This window comes from Wickerhamomyces ciferrii, contig 00325 (genome assembly GCF_000313485.1).
Source record: "Wickerhamomyces ciferrii WGS project CAIF00000000 data, strain NRRL Y-1031 F-60-10, contig 00325, whole genome shotgun sequence".
NCBI lineage: Eukaryota > Fungi > Ascomycota > Saccharomycetes > Phaffomycetales > Wickerhamomycetaceae > Hansenula > Hansenula ciferrii.
Window position 1 is genome coordinate 1 of NW_011887415.1, and position 15,498 is coordinate 15,498.

The 15,498-nt window shown below is 28.2% G+C and overlaps 7 protein-coding genes across 7 annotated transcripts; 4 read left to right on the forward strand and 3 right to left on the reverse strand.

Moving 5' to 3' along the window:
* Positions 1 to 2,463: 2,463 nt before the first annotated feature.
* On the reverse strand, positions 2,464 to 3,666 carry BN7_6713 (bile acid:sodium symporter family protein; the record flags this gene model as incomplete). The annotated part of the gene is made up of 1 exon (XM_011272733.1): positions 2,464 to 3,666. One exon carries the CDS (start codon positions 3,664 to 3,666, stop codon positions 2,464 to 2,466), a length of 1,203 nt encoding a protein of 400 aa, XP_011271035.1.
* A 219-nt stretch (positions 3,667 to 3,885) lies between these two features.
* Positions 3,886 to 5,436, reverse strand: BN7_6714 (allantoate permease family MFS transporter; the record flags this gene model as incomplete). Its single annotated transcript, XM_011272734.1, has 1 exon — positions 3,886 to 5,436. One exon carries the CDS (start codon positions 5,434 to 5,436, stop codon positions 3,886 to 3,888), a length of 1,551 nt encoding a protein of 516 aa, XP_011271036.1.
* Positions 5,437 to 6,646: 1,210 nt separating this feature from the next.
* On the forward strand, positions 6,647 to 7,207 carry BN7_6715 (cysteine hydrolase family protein; the record flags this gene model as incomplete). Its single annotated transcript, XM_011272735.1, has 1 exon — positions 6,647 to 7,207. The coding sequence occupies one exon, from the start codon at positions 6,647 to 6,649 to the stop codon at positions 7,205 to 7,207; it is 561 nt and encodes a 186-aa protein (XP_011271037.1).
* A 209-nt stretch (positions 7,208 to 7,416) lies between these two features.
* On the forward strand, positions 7,417 to 8,724 carry BN7_6716 (uncharacterized protein; the record flags this gene model as incomplete). Its single annotated transcript, XM_011272736.1, has 1 exon — positions 7,417 to 8,724. One exon carries the CDS (start codon positions 7,417 to 7,419, stop codon positions 8,722 to 8,724), a length of 1,308 nt encoding a protein of 435 aa, XP_011271038.1.
* Positions 8,725 to 8,810: 86 nt separating this feature from the next.
* HGT1B (sugar porter family MFS transporter) lies at positions 8,811 to 10,478 on the reverse strand (the record flags this gene model as incomplete). Its single annotated transcript, XM_011272737.1, has 1 exon — positions 8,811 to 10,478. One exon carries the CDS (start codon positions 10,476 to 10,478, stop codon positions 8,811 to 8,813), a length of 1,668 nt encoding a protein of 555 aa, XP_011271039.1.
* A 2,313-nt stretch (positions 10,479 to 12,791) lies between these two features.
* Positions 12,792 to 14,093, forward strand: BN7_6718 (Alcohol O-acetyltransferase 1; the record flags this gene model as incomplete). Its single annotated transcript, XM_011272738.1, has 1 exon — positions 12,792 to 14,093. One exon carries the CDS (start codon positions 12,792 to 12,794, stop codon positions 14,091 to 14,093), a length of 1,302 nt encoding a protein of 433 aa, XP_011271040.1.
* Positions 14,094 to 14,745: 652 nt separating this feature from the next.
* BN7_6719 (Zinc-regulated transporter) lies at positions 14,746 to 15,474 on the forward strand (the record flags this gene model as incomplete). The annotated part of the gene is made up of 1 exon (XM_011272739.1): positions 14,746 to 15,474. One exon carries the CDS (start codon positions 14,746 to 14,748, stop codon positions 15,472 to 15,474), a length of 729 nt encoding a protein of 242 aa, XP_011271041.1.
* Between the last annotated feature and the right edge of the window lie 24 nt (positions 15,475 to 15,498).

Sequence of the window (15,498 nt, forward strand, 5' to 3'; positions counted from 1 at the left end):
TAAAGTTGATTTGATGAGATTGCAGGTCCATTATCATATAAAATTTCAGGAAATGGTGATGATTCAAATTCCATTATTGGTTTCATTAACTCTGGTCTATTAATATGCCAATTTCTAACTTCACGCCACAAAAATTCCCATTCTTCATCAAAATTTTGAATAACTGTACTTGATATCAAATTAAGAACTCTAGAAGATAAATATACACTATAATTTGCATACATATCAATAGAACCTTCTTTTAAAAACAATTCACCTCCTTCTCTTATTGGTGTTCCTTCAGGTAACCATTTTTCACATTCAATCATTGTAGCTTGTTCACCAATAACTGCTGAATTCACATCCATTCTTGCAAATGCCCAAAACAATGCTCTTTCATATGGGTTACTAAAACCATGAATACCTGTAGCTTTAAATAATACCGAACATCCTTCTAAATGATATCTCCATTTACCAGGAACACTTGATAACATTTCGAAAACACACAATAAAACACAAGTTGAAACAACAGCTATATCAGTCCTTGTCTTGACGGTGGGAATCAAATGTTTCAATGAAGCTTGATATAATGTACTGCATGAAACCATATTTTGATGGGGGTTTGTCTTTTCTAATTGTCTAGCACTTAATGCCAATATAGCATAGTCTAAACAAGGTGATCTTTTAGCCAATTGTACAGTTTGTAAACCTAATTGTCTACTTAAATCAAACATATCTAACCATGGTGCAACTTTGTATAGATAGTTTTTCAATAAGATTTTCTTTTGTGATTTTGTCAATACCTCAGGTGAAGTTTCTTCTAATAAAGATGGTTGTGTATTGATTAATGGTATAGGTGTGACCATATTCAACGGATCATTAACTTGTTCTGATGCATTTGCAAACATATAATCTCTAAATGTGTTTTGTAAATCACCAATATCTAAAATATCAAGATGACTAGACGTGGGGCTTAAAATGAATGAAAGATTTGTTAAATCATTGACTGGATTAGATACCACTTGATCACCTGGTTTTGGATCAGTTATTGGTGTAGCACTTTGATTTGGGATATTTGATTTTGGTGAAATGGTTGAATGATTAACATTGGATGAATCTGATAATCCAGAAGGTGTAAAGATCCATGAAGGTGTATTTACTGGTAAGTTTTCAGAATTAATGAAACCAGTGGGTGGTGTTTGTGTTGATGTAGATGTGGAAGCTTTATTGCTTAAAGAATTTTCCATATTTTCCAGTTTTTTTGAATAATCATTAATAGCTTTTATACTTTCTTCTTTGTCAACAGAACTCTTAGAAGTTATTGAAGTATCAGAATGATTGGAAGGTGAAGTTGATTCTCTTGATAATGAGTTTATTGATGAATATGAATATCTTCTTGGATGATCCATTTTGGAATTTGATCTTTTGTTTGAAACTTCATTAGAAGAAGATTTCCGTCTTTTAGGTTTCTTTGGATTATTTGATTCATTTGGATCAGGCCATTCACAAACATTATTCTTTAAAACACAAGCTCTGCATACTGGTTTTTGCTCATCACATTTCTTATGCTTTCTTCTACAATTGAAACAACCTGTACGAACTCTTTTTTTAACATTGTTTTCATTGTTATCAGGATCTATTGGATTCTGAGTGGTTGCTATTATAGATGAAATATTAACAGAATGGCTCTCAGGGATAGTTGAATCAAGAACACTCATGACAAATAGCTGATGTTATACAACCGACAAATGGAATAAAGATGTGAATCTCGAGCGGTAAAATGTGTGTTGTAGTTAAATCATTAATGAATAAAAAACATTGAAATTGGGAGTTTGATATCATCAAGAAATCGGTGGTTTGTTTTAAGCGCTGATCTAAATAATTGTGTGGAGAACTAATTAATTATACACCTTTTCGTGTTTTCGGACAACGTTACCCAATATTAAAACAATTTCAAGACTTGAGACTCAAGAGAGTTAGACTGCTAGGCTCTTATAAGTAAATGACTGTAAAAAAATGAGTCATCCTTAAGGGCTGATGCTTTAGACATAGAGACTAGGCCTTGAGGAAACCTCAACTGGGACTAGTAGTGATCAATAGATCTGGGGTAGCGGCGGCCTGCGGGATCTTAAAGAGGTAGTACGTTCAAGGAGCAGCTGGTAGTAAATAGTAATTTGCAAAGTCAATCAATTTTAACCTATAGCATTGAAATATGAAAATTTAAGTAAATATAGTCATGGATTTAGGTGTACAATGAAGAATATGCTACGTTGATTGGATAATATATGTACATAGTATGTGACCCGTTATTAAGATGTAATGATCAATAAGATGGCACACTATATATAATACTAGCAAATTTTCGAATATATTCAAAAATATTGATATATGTTTATATAAATCAAAAATATTCTAATCTTTATGAAAATCTTAGATACCATATAAATATTTGAATGATCACATTAATCAACAGTGATCTATTGATCAACACATAGTCTCTGTGCTTGATGTACTTGTTGTAAACTCTTCCAAAGATTCATTATCATGATCATGAGATTCCCATTTTCTAAATAATGGAGCAAAAGATTGTGAAATAATAACTTGAAATGCATTATATAATACCAAAGAAACCAATAATGTTCCTAAAAATTCAAAATGTGAACCATATTGTGAAGTTACTAATGAAGCACCAACAGCTGAAGTTTTTGTTGCACCACATAAAACCAAAACAATTGTATCAGCTCTACTATAATAAAATGGTTTAAAAAATTTATAACCCCAGTTATAATATCTAGATGATTTTTCTGATGGTTCCACGGGGAAAATCCATTTAATAATTATTGGTCTTGCACAACAGAAACATATGAATGAAAAAAATATATAGATTCCTAATATGAAGAATACAAGGAAAATAATTGAAATATGTGATACTTTATTAAAAGCATCTTGATAAAAAGCAGTAGAAAATGAACTAAACATAATTAAAATTAAACAAAAACTTGCAACTTTATTCATTTTAAAAGTTTTCAAAAACCATTCTGTTTGTTTTGGAAAAATATTTTGAATAATTTGTCCAACAACTAATGGAATAAATAATCCTATTCCTAGTTGTTTCATTACTGAGCCATAAAGATGTTGAATACTTTGATCTGAAGCTGGATTTGCAAAATTCCAAGTATTATTTGATGTAAACATTTGTAATAAAGCAGGTGAAATGAATGCACCTAATGTATTTCCTAAAATAACTTCACATACAGCTAATAAGACATTCCCATTTGCATTTGTTGTAGCTACAACATTTGATGCTATTGTTGTTGAACAAGTAGAAGTAACAATTAATCCAACAAGAATCCAATCATCAATTTCTTTATTATTACAAGCTTTTATACCTGAACAAATTCCAAACATTATTGATGGTGTAATTAAAAATGATATGATTATAACTGTTAAATGAGCTCTCCAATTACCCATATTCTTCATTAAATCTTTTGTTTTCAAAGATAAACCTGATTGTAAAACTATTATAGCTAGAGCACCATAACCAAATGTATATTCACCTCTTATAAGTCCTCCATGTCTTGCAAAATTTGGTGCAAATCTAGCAATAACGATAAAAACTGCTAATGTTATGAAAAACCATTGTTTCAAGAGGAAATCACCAAGCCATTTAATATGAGAATTAAGCATTTGAAATCATTATGAAAAGTTGGTTTTGATTTGTTGATTAACCAAAAAATAAGAAGGTTTGATGTTTAGTTATATACTTTAAATGAAAATTTATTGTTAAGGATCGTGATCCGAAAGTCAGGTCCGAAGGATATTAAAGATGGGGTAGAAACAACTTAATAGTACGAATGATCAAACAATAATATATACAGTATATTAAAACTAAACAATTAAACTATATCAAACACTATATCTAAATTTTGGATTTTCTCTATCTGTTAAATCTGCAAATTCTGAATTTTCTAAAGCATCTAATTGATCTTGAGTTAATTGATTCAATTTGGATTCTTTCTTTTTATTTGAATAAATATAAACAAAATAAATAGCTAAAATTATAATTAAAGTTGCAGTATTACATACAACAATTGCAATTTTACCACCTGTATATGGAGCTTCTGTAAAAGTTTGTGGACCAATTAAATTACCAATACAATAACCAATGAAAAAAATTGCAGTTGTTGAAATTTTTTTAGTATGACCTGCAGTATTTGATGCAAAACATGATAAAGCACAAATTGTTGTAGTTGGATAAACATATTGTAAATAATAACCAGCTAATCTTGCATTATTATTATTTTCAACAAATGCTAATAAACATGAAGAAAATAATGCAACAACCATTGCAGCAAATGAAATTAACATTCTTGGGAATTTATAATTTAATAAACAAAATCCAATACAACCAATAAATTCCACAACACCACATGGCATATTCATTAATAAACTTTCTTTTTTATTATATTTAAAATCTTCAGATAATAAAATACTACCAAAATTTGTTAATGAACCATTTGGAATATTACTAACAATTGCAAAAATAAAATATAACCAAGTTAATGGATCAATTAAAGTTTCTTTAAATTGATATTTTTTGAAATGTTTATTACCAAAACCTTGTTGATTATCTCTAATTCTTTCAACAACTAAGATTTTTTCAGTTGGTGTTAACCACCAAGCTTTTGATGGTGTATCTGGAATATGTAAAAAAAAAGCAATAGATAAAGCAATAGTCATTAATCCAGTAACAATAAATAAAACTTTCCAAGCTTCAAATGAATAAGTTTCTGCATGTTGAGCACAACCATATGCAATAGCACCACCCATAATTATCCCCAGACCATTTGAAGCAAACCAACATGCAGTTCTAATGAATTGTTCTTCTTTTTTATACCATTGACTTGTTAAAATAACCATAGCTGGTGAGATTGAACTTTCAAAAATACCTAATAAAGTTCTTAATGTTACAAATCCAGGATATTTTGGTACAGCATGTAAACATAAAATAACACCCCAAATGAAAATAAATGTTGAAGTTGTTTTAGCTAATGGGAATCTTTGTAATAAAGCATTTGCAGGAAATTCAAAAGCTAAATAACCAATATAAAATGCAGTACCAGTCCAAGAATATTGATCACCAATCATATTTAAATCAGTTTTTAAACCCATAACAGCAGCATATGAAGTTGTTGTTTTATCCATAAATTGACATGCATATAAAAATCCAATTAATGGTAATAAACAAAAATCAATTTTTCTTAATAATTTTTTTGAAGTATCTTCATCAAGTTCAATATTTTGACCTTCTAAATCTAAAGCTAATTTCATTGCTTCATCAGCATCTTCTCTATTTATTTTACCATTTGAAAGAATAGGTGATATATAAGTTGATAAGACTTCACCTTTATTCTCATCATGTTGATTGATGTTTGTTGAATCTAATTTTTCATTCATATTGGTTAATGTTTAATATGTTTAGGCACTGTGTATTTAAAAAGTAGCATCTTGAACAATATTTATAAATTCACAACACTTTGAACATGTGTAGATCATTGATTACTTGAGATCATACTATTGTACTGTGATAACGTCATGATAACGATTGTATTCGCTAATAAAGTCCGGGTTCAAATGATTAAAATTGATTAATTGATCATCTTTATCAGTTCTTTTTTTTTTATCTCCAATTTGATTTTCGCCGTATAAAATCGATCAAAAGCGGATTGATTTTGCGCGTCGAGTCTGAATTAGTCTGGACGAGTCTGGACTCTGGAGTGAACAGGCAGCTTTTGGTGATTAGTGGTCACTGGTTGATTATCTTCAGCCAGTTGCTTCCATTATTCCAAGAGTTCATTTAATAGAATACGCTAATAATACTATGAATCTTGGTACTTTGTATTCTCGTATTTGTCAAGTTGGTATGTTCTCATTGGGTAAATTGCGCGCGAGCATCTGTTATCAGTCCGGCATCAATTGTTGACCCAATTATAGATTATGCAAAATTATACATATGGTACGACGTTTCTAATATAATGGTCAATTCCGGAATTCTCAGAAATCACCAGAAACAACGTTCGTTAAAATATCCTTCGGTACAAGCCTCAAGGTATATCAATTATATGAGAGTGTAGGGCTCAGCCCTAATCATGTGATCTCATTAGTCTACACGTGACTATTCTCACAAATTACCCAATCATATAAACCATGACGTTACTTCTTCTTTTAAATTTAATCAATATACTTTGTTATATATATAAACATTACAAATTACAAAAGTAGACATATACTATTCTCAATGTCTTACTTGCTCTAAACCCCGTTGAATAGTAGAATATTTGGTACACCTATATTGTGAAGGGTCAATGGGGGTGAATGGTATCAAGGTGGTGTAACGTAATACACTGTGACGTTGAGCTCCAATTGATTTGTAATCGTTAGTAATTAGCTCTTGGTATACCGTTCAATCGAAATATTTCATAGATCAATTTTGAGAAAGAACAAAATAAAAGACTATGGTTTTGATATATATATATATTTATATCATTTGCAATTCAGCCACACCTTTAAACTATACTTTAGATCGATCCCTTATCAATATATATCAATTTATATTATCTAAATCATATAGTATCATAATTTTATATTCAGAACTACTAATTCAATTATGGGTAAAACAGCTCTAATCTTAATTGACATTCAAAATGATTATTTTGGTGATAAAAATGGTAAATTCCCATTAGTTGGTATTAATGAAGCTACTTTAAAAGCTAAAACTTTACTTGAAGCTGCTAGAAAGAATAATGATATTGAAATTATTCATATTCAACACGTATTTGATTCAGATCCAGCACCATTTTTTGGAGAAAACACAAAAGGTGTTGAAATCAATTCAGAAGTTAAACCTACCAATGATGAACTTGTAATTGTTAAACATTCACCAAATTCATTTGTTGGTACTAAATTAGAAGAAACTTTGAGATCTAAGAATGTTACTGATTTAGTTATAGTTGGTGCAATGACTCATATATGTATTCAAGGTACTACTAGATCTGCTGCTGAATTGGGGTTTAAAGTCATTGTTCCAAAAGATGCTGTTGCTACAAGAGATTTAGAATTTGATGGTGTTATTGTTAATGCTGCTCAAGTTTCTGCTTCTGTTTTTGCCACTTTAGAATTTGGTTATGCTACTGTCAGTTCAACTGAAGAAGTTTTGAAAACATTTTGATAAACATATTGAATAATATGGCTTATATATGAATTATTGACTGATGCATCGAATTTTTATAGATTTGTAGTTTACAGTACTCTCCGAGAAAAAAAAAATATTATATAGGGGTAATTAATAGGGGCTAGGTCAATTTGTTGATATAAAACCATATTAACACACCACTAAAATGATCTCTTTAAGGACCTATATCATACTTTGAGTACCAAATGGTTTATCAAAAAGATCAGGAACTTAATCTGTTTGAAAAGTTTCATTATCATAGAAATGAATTACATGTTTCATCATGTTTCATTGTTGGTATGAATCTTAATAAAAAAATTGAATCAAAGAAAATCACAAATGCTTTAAATCAACTTTATAATGAAAGAACCAAATTAAGATTAAACATATTTGAGATTGATGGTGCATATATTGCTAAAGAACTTGATAATTTCCCTTCAACTTCAATTCAATTCATTGAAAGTGATGAACCACAAACAACAACATTAAATCAATTACATGAAACAACATTTGAATTTGGAATTCAACAAACTTTATGGCAAATAGTTGTGGTTAATAATCAATGGATCTATATTCTTTGTGAACATACATTATATGATGGTACTACAGCTGCTTTAATATTGGAAGACTTGTTACAAATTCTAAACAATAACGAGATTTCAAAAGATTTAAATCCAAATGAATTTGAATTTAATCAAATTATAAAACCATCATATTTACATTTAAGTTCTAAAATCACTGAAGTATTTGCACCAAAATGGTTGAATTCAATTGTCAACTATTTTAAAACTAATTCATTATCCAAATTTGAATCCTTAGAACCTGGTTGGATCGTTGAAAATGGAGGACATAAAGAACAAACTTTCCATACTGAAAAGCATATTATTTCAATTAGTTCAAATGATTTCCAAAAATTAAAAAACCTAGGTAATCAACATTGTGTTAAGTTTACAAGTTTATGGACTTATTTAAATTTAATTTCATTTGCTAAATTACAAAATGATAATAATGTTAATATAACAATCCCATTTAATATAAGGTCAATTTTGTCATCTGAATATAGGAAAACTTATGGATTATTTGTTGCAGCTATTCAATTAAATTTAATCCCTCCACCATCATCATCATCAAATATTGATTGGGATTTATGTCAATTTATAAACAATTCATTACAAAAATCCAATATGTTGAAATCATGTGAATTAATTGGAATGTTGAGTTATGTAAATCCATTAAATCTTTTGGAAAATTTAATATCAAACCCCAGAATACCAACATTAGAAATTTCAAATTTAGGTTTACGTGATTCAAAAAATGGATTCCCTATCTATGCAAATGAATTTATATTTTCACAATCAAATAATTTAATTGGTGCATCTATTATGCAATCATTAGCTTCATCAAATGAAAAAGTTAATATTGTTATTGGATGTGTACCTGAATTTAAAGATAATTTCCAATCATTCATTAAAGAATTAGAAAATACATTAAAAGAGGTTTTGAATGGTCTATAGATATATATATATATAATAATTAATACATAATAATACTCAATTAAAAACCATTTTATTCATTACTATAGCTATATATACTTGATATCTCAAACAACTTCTTTATTTGGAACATGTTCAACAATTTCCTTTTCATTACTTGAAGCATGATCAGAATTTAAAATTCCGCTAGTATTTTCATTATGTTGAGTTGTTAATTTATCTTCCAACTGTTTATCAGATAATAATGGAACTCTTGGTTGCCATGAAGCTGATCTCCAAGCTGGAATTTTATCATCCCAAATTTGTGCAATTTCTTCTAATCTTCTACCTTTAGTTTCTGGGAATCCAAAGAAAACATGAACAAACATACAAGCACAAAATGCTGCATAAATACAATAAGTTCTCCATGTAATATTTTTAAAAGCTGATGGTGTAAACATTGCAATTGCAAAATTAAAAATCCAATTTGCAGAAGTTGCTAATGCAGTACCTCTTTGTCTTGAAACATTATCACCCCACATTTCAGAAACATATAACCAAATACCAACACCCCATGATGTTGCAAATGAACAAACAAATAAATAACAACATGCAATAACACCTTTAGCAGCTGCACCTTCAGAATCTGGAATTTGAATTTTAACAGTATCTGAACCATTATAATCTGCAATTGGTTCAGAATATGTAGCTAATAATCCTGCAACACCAAATTGGAAAGTCATCATTGCAGCTGCACCAAATAATAAAACTGGTCTTCTACCTAATTTATCTAAAAAATATAAAGCTGGAACTGTGGTACAAGTATTTAAAACATATTGAATTGATGAAGCAACTAAATTTGCATCACCTGAATAACCAGCCATTTCAAAAATATAAACAATATAATACATCATAACATTCATACCTGTTAATTGTTGCCAAATTTGTGCAAAAATTGCAGTAAAAGTTCTATTAATATATTTTTTTTTAAATAAATCACCATAAGTAAAATCTTTAACATGTTCATCAATTAATAATTGTTCTTTAATTTCAGAAATTTCAATTTGAACATCAGCATCTTCACGATTACCTTTTGCTTGTATATTTGCAACAATAGCTTCACAATCTTCCCAAAATCCATTTTTAGCTAACCATCTTGGAGATTCTGGAATGAAAAAAATACCAATAAATAATAAAATTCCAGGAACAATTTGTAAACCCCAAGCAAGTCTAAATGATCCAGTACCTTTAATTTTACCACATCCATAACAAACATAAAACATAATTAAAATACCTAAAGTAACAGAAAATTGAAATAATCCACCAATAAAACCTCTAATTTTTCTTGGAGCTAATTCAGAACCATAAATTGGTGCAACTGATGAGCCAAATCCAATACCATAACCAGCAATTAAACGACCAATAATTAATTGTGCAACATTTTGAGATGAAGATTGTACAGCGGCACCAACACACCAAAAAAATGAACAACATAATAAAGCAGCTCTTCTACCAAATGGTTCAGAAATAAAACTTGAACTTAAAGCACCAAAAAATGAGCCTAATGACATTGAAGCTGTTATAAAACCTTGTAAATCAGATTTAGGTGAATTGAAAAATTCTAAATAAGAATCATGACCCAAGAATGCAGACATTGAAGCAATATCAATACCAAACATTAAACCTGATATACATGAAATCATACAAATAATAACAACATTTGTTAAATTTGGAAATTTATCTAAAAATTGATAAAGTTTTAAAGCTGGACCTTCAGCTGATTTTTCAATACCCATTGTTAATAAAGTCTTGAAGAACAGAAGTGATTGATTGATCATTGGATTGAGTTGAAACAGGGTTCAGTTTATCATTTATATATGATGGATTATGGATTAATCACCAAATTTGGAAATAATATTGTATGCTATATCATCCGCCAAGGAAGGACAAACAGATGGAAAAAAAACATGGAGAGCATATTAAACTTTGGACAAATGCAATTGATAATTTGAGATTTGATTAAAGTTGGAATGGAGATTTTGATGGTATATTATATTGTCTTCATCAACCATATAATCATTACCTTTTGGAACAACTCGTATAATGATATCTTTAAATTTGATCAACAATTTGATAAAACCCAATTGATAAGATTTGATATGTATAAATTTGTGGAGAAAAATTGAATCATTCAGGGAAAAAAATAGTCAGGTAAAACAACATTTGGATATTTAAGTTCTTGGTTCTTGGCTCCAGTGAGTTCTGTGAGTCCAGTGGATCCAGCCTTCTGTAAATTGTCCAACAATTGTCCAACTATACTGTTCGTTGTAATATCGGTCAACTAAATATCCCGAACAATGGAAATCTATAATCAGTTCGTAAAATAATCATCGATAATCAATTAACAGTTGAATAATAGTGTATAGGTTTGTTGAATATCTGAAAGTTTTTCCCTTTGTTTTATAAAGTGTATTCGCGATACATAACAAGTACTAGTGTACAATGTGAATAATATACAAGTAATTCAACGTCAATCATATGCTTCAAGTGGTATCTAAGAAACATCTTTATGAGGTTATTCCATATATTTATTCTGGCATTAATTATTTAAAAATCGTGGAATAATTTATAATAAATCTTGGATCGTTTATTCAAATCCAAGACATGTTGATTGAAATGTCTGTTCTTGATGGGGAAATATTCGTACAAATAGTAGTCAACTGTTGATAATTTATATAGATCATATATTCTCCGGATTGGATAAACTACGATGTAAGCTTAAGGAGGGGCTTTTCTCAATTAGTTGAGTGACATTTGATTGTGGGGATCATTTTGATAATTCTTTGATCAATTTAATTCTAGCTAGAATTACACCTTATATATATAGTCAAATGATATTAGCTAACGGAAGAACAAATCGATTGAAATTTAGCCGTTTATCATATGTTAATATATTTTTAAAACTGTTTTTAGGTTTTGTTATGTATACCATATTGAAGTTATTTAATTTTTTAATCCTTAAACCGTATAATTCTCAGTTGGTTAAGTTATGAGTTGATCATTAAGTAGTCTGTGTACATATAAGATATGGTCGACTATTTTACCCCCTTATTTTTGTAATGATATGGACGTGAAATGAATCCATGGACTCATAATATATATATAGTGTAAATAAACATGTTGATGTAATATAAAACCCACAATTCATGTAAGAATCTTTTGATGAATCTGATGATTAAAAGTAGCTGAAAATATTTTGAATTACTATACGCTTATATCATCACTTACATAATCGGTATATTCGGATTTATATGCTGAAAAAAAAAACCATAAACAAGAGGTTTTGTAGGTGGTAAACAACAAAACAACAAACACCAAAACAATAACAAATGATAATTGTTGAAGTCTACTAAATTTCAATTCTCAGATCTTGTACTGCACAGTGCACATGTATGGCTGGTTTCAACTTTTATACCATTCTGATTTATATGATGAATAATCCTTGTACTTAACCTTGTACAAGGTGAAAGATTTTCAATCGTTAACAAAAAGATCATCAATATTGCATGATTATGTATCCTTGTTTAGTGAGACACACAGATCAAGACTTAACTTCAACAATCAACAATAGTATATCAATTGAATATATCCATTGAAGGTTTATGGTATTCAAGGTTTAATATGATGACATGGTTGTTAAAAAAGCATTGGTTTTTTCAAAATTCAATAACTCAATACAAATCACCATTAATACTACATGACAGATCTTTTTGCTGCAATATGAACGTGAGGCTTCTGTACTGTGTCACTATATAGTACTGTGCATGATTCTAGTACATATCTTTTTCCTTAATTAGTCTTGGAAGAAAAGGAAATGTTAACGCGTGAATATATTTTTTCAAGGGCCCATATATATATATAAACACAAGAAATGTTTATTTGAATCATTACAATTTACTTTCTTAACCTCATCATCAAATATGTCATTTAAATATATCAATCAAAATGATTCAAAATCATTATCAAATTTAAAATATAAATTATCAAAAAATCATGCAAGACAAATGGGTTTTTTAGAAGATTTTTTTGCAATTTTACAACGTCAAAAAATGTATAAATCATTTTTCGTTATGTGTAAATATAATGAAAAAATTGATGATTTTAAAATTTTATTCCATTCATTAAGATTATTAATATTAAAATTCCCAATATTAGCTTCCACAATAATTACTCAAAATGTTCCAATTAATATAAAACCTCGTCCTTATGATTATATTCAAATTATTGATGAAATAAAATTTAATGATTTGGTTTGGGATTTAAGACCTGAATATTCAAATTTATTACAAGAAGATTTATTAAATAAATTAAATGATTTAATTATACCATATGAAGATAATAAATTAGTTTGGAGATTAGGAATCTTGGATGATTATACATTAATTTTTATAACAAATCATGTTTTACATGATGGAATATCTGGTAAAAATATTTTTAATGAATTATCATTAATTTTTAATCAATTGGACTTGGATTCTTTAAGTGATGATGATGATATCGTGTTCAATTATTCACAAGATCATTTGAATTTAGGTGAATTACCAAAACCTATAACTGATCTTATGAATCATATTCCATCAATTAAATCTTTACCAAGATATATTTATAATTCATTAATTGAACCAAAACTTTTTTGTTCATCAACTTTAATTCAAGGTCATCTTAAGAATATTCATTATAGAGTTAATATAAATCCAATGGAATTATTAAAAATTAAATCATTATTATCAAAAAATAGTTTCAATAATGTTAAATTAACTTTAACACCTTTCATTCAATCTATTTGGAATTATACTTTATATCAAGATGAATATTATAAATCATCAAAATCTTTATTAGGTATTGCAGTGGATTCTCGTCAATTTATTAATAAAGATGAACAAGATTTATATAAATTTGGTTTAAATGTATCAGGTTTTAGTAAAATTTCCAAACCAATGAAATTAATTACATGGAATAAAATTAATCAAATTAATCAAGATTTAAAAATTTCATTAAAATTGAAAAAACCTTTATATTCAATGGGTATATTAGGTTGGGATAAAATGATTAAAAATAAACATTTAGATGTTGATTTACCAAAAATTATGAATAAAAGAACAGGTTCAACTTTTTCAAATATTGGTATAATCCTAAATAACAGTGAATCAAATGATAAATTTCAAATTATTGATGCAATGTTTACACAACATTTTAATGTTCATTTTTATGATTTCTCAATCACTGCAATTTCTACAATGACTGGTGGGTTAAATATTATAATTACATCACCAGAATCTATTGGAATTGAAAATTTAGAAAGAATTTGTAAAAAATTTCATGAAAATTTAGTTTTATGTGATATTAAATAAGGATAATTTGGGCCCGATGGTATCTTGTGGTTTTATGTGTGATTTTTTATGGAATAGTATAATGGAATTATTGTACAATGGTTGATATTTGGTGTGTATGAACAATATAATATATAATAAGGAATTAATAGTTGACAATAAGTTATAATAGAATCTCAATGATCAAAGTACAGTTGTCTAGAAATCAATTAAAGAATTAAGCTCCGATAACTCAACATTCAGTGTAATTAATGCTTAAGTGTATACTGAATCTAGATTTAGAACGGACCAAATCTCGATTCGCGAAGAAAATGATTTTGGTAACTTCATTAAGCTGGTAAATCTATAAAACAACAACAATTCAATCACTAAGAGTTTGAATTATTTTGAATACAAAAGAGTAAAGGATATGGATTAACTCAACAATAGTCATACCAATGTTTAATATAAACTTCATTATGACTTAATCAAATTATTTTGATCGTTAGTTTTAACTACCTGTATCTTTTAGCCAAGAATAGACAGTGTGGTATATTCAACTTTAATGGTTACAATTACAACTCATACATATTTGGAAAAGTTTTATTAGTATTTATACTAAACAATTTATACTAAACAATGGAACATTAGAACAATAAAACCTCATAATTCAAAAGATCAACTCATACAAAAAATGTCAAATTTAAACCCTGATACCGTATTGTTAACAGATCCAAATGTTGATAATGCATGGAAAACTTGTGTTCTTCAAGGTGTTTATTTTGGTGAAAATGAATATAATGGTCAATTAGGTGCAAGAATTTCTTCAATATTTGTTATATTATTTGTATCAACAGGATTTACTATATTCCCATTATTAGCAAGAAGTTTTAAAAAATTAAAATTACCTTTATATTTTTATATATTTGCAAGATATTTTGGTTCTGGAGTTATTTTAGCAACTGCATTCATTCATTTAATGGATCCTGCTTATCTTGAAATTGGTGGTCAATCATGTGTTGGATCTAATGGTAATTGGTCTGCATTCCCTTGGTGTGCAACAATTATAATGACTAGTGTCTTTGTTATATTTTTAATTGATGTTATTTCTGATGTTTATGTTGAAAGAAAATATGGTCAATCAACTCATGTGGGGAATAAAGAAATTATGGATGCAGTTGTTAGAAATGATGAAAAAGATCAATTAATTCAAGTTAATAGTGATACTGAAAGAAATAATGACGATGTGAAAAAAAGTTTTGATAATTCAACTGATGAATCAAGTATTTTCAAAGAAAGAAGTTTTAAGAGTCAAATTGCTGCATTTTTAGTTTTAGAATTTGGAATTATTTTCCATTCTGTTATGATTGGATTAAATTTAGGTGCAGTTGGTGAAGAATTTAAAACTTTATATATTGTTTAATTTTCCATCAATCATTTGAAGGTT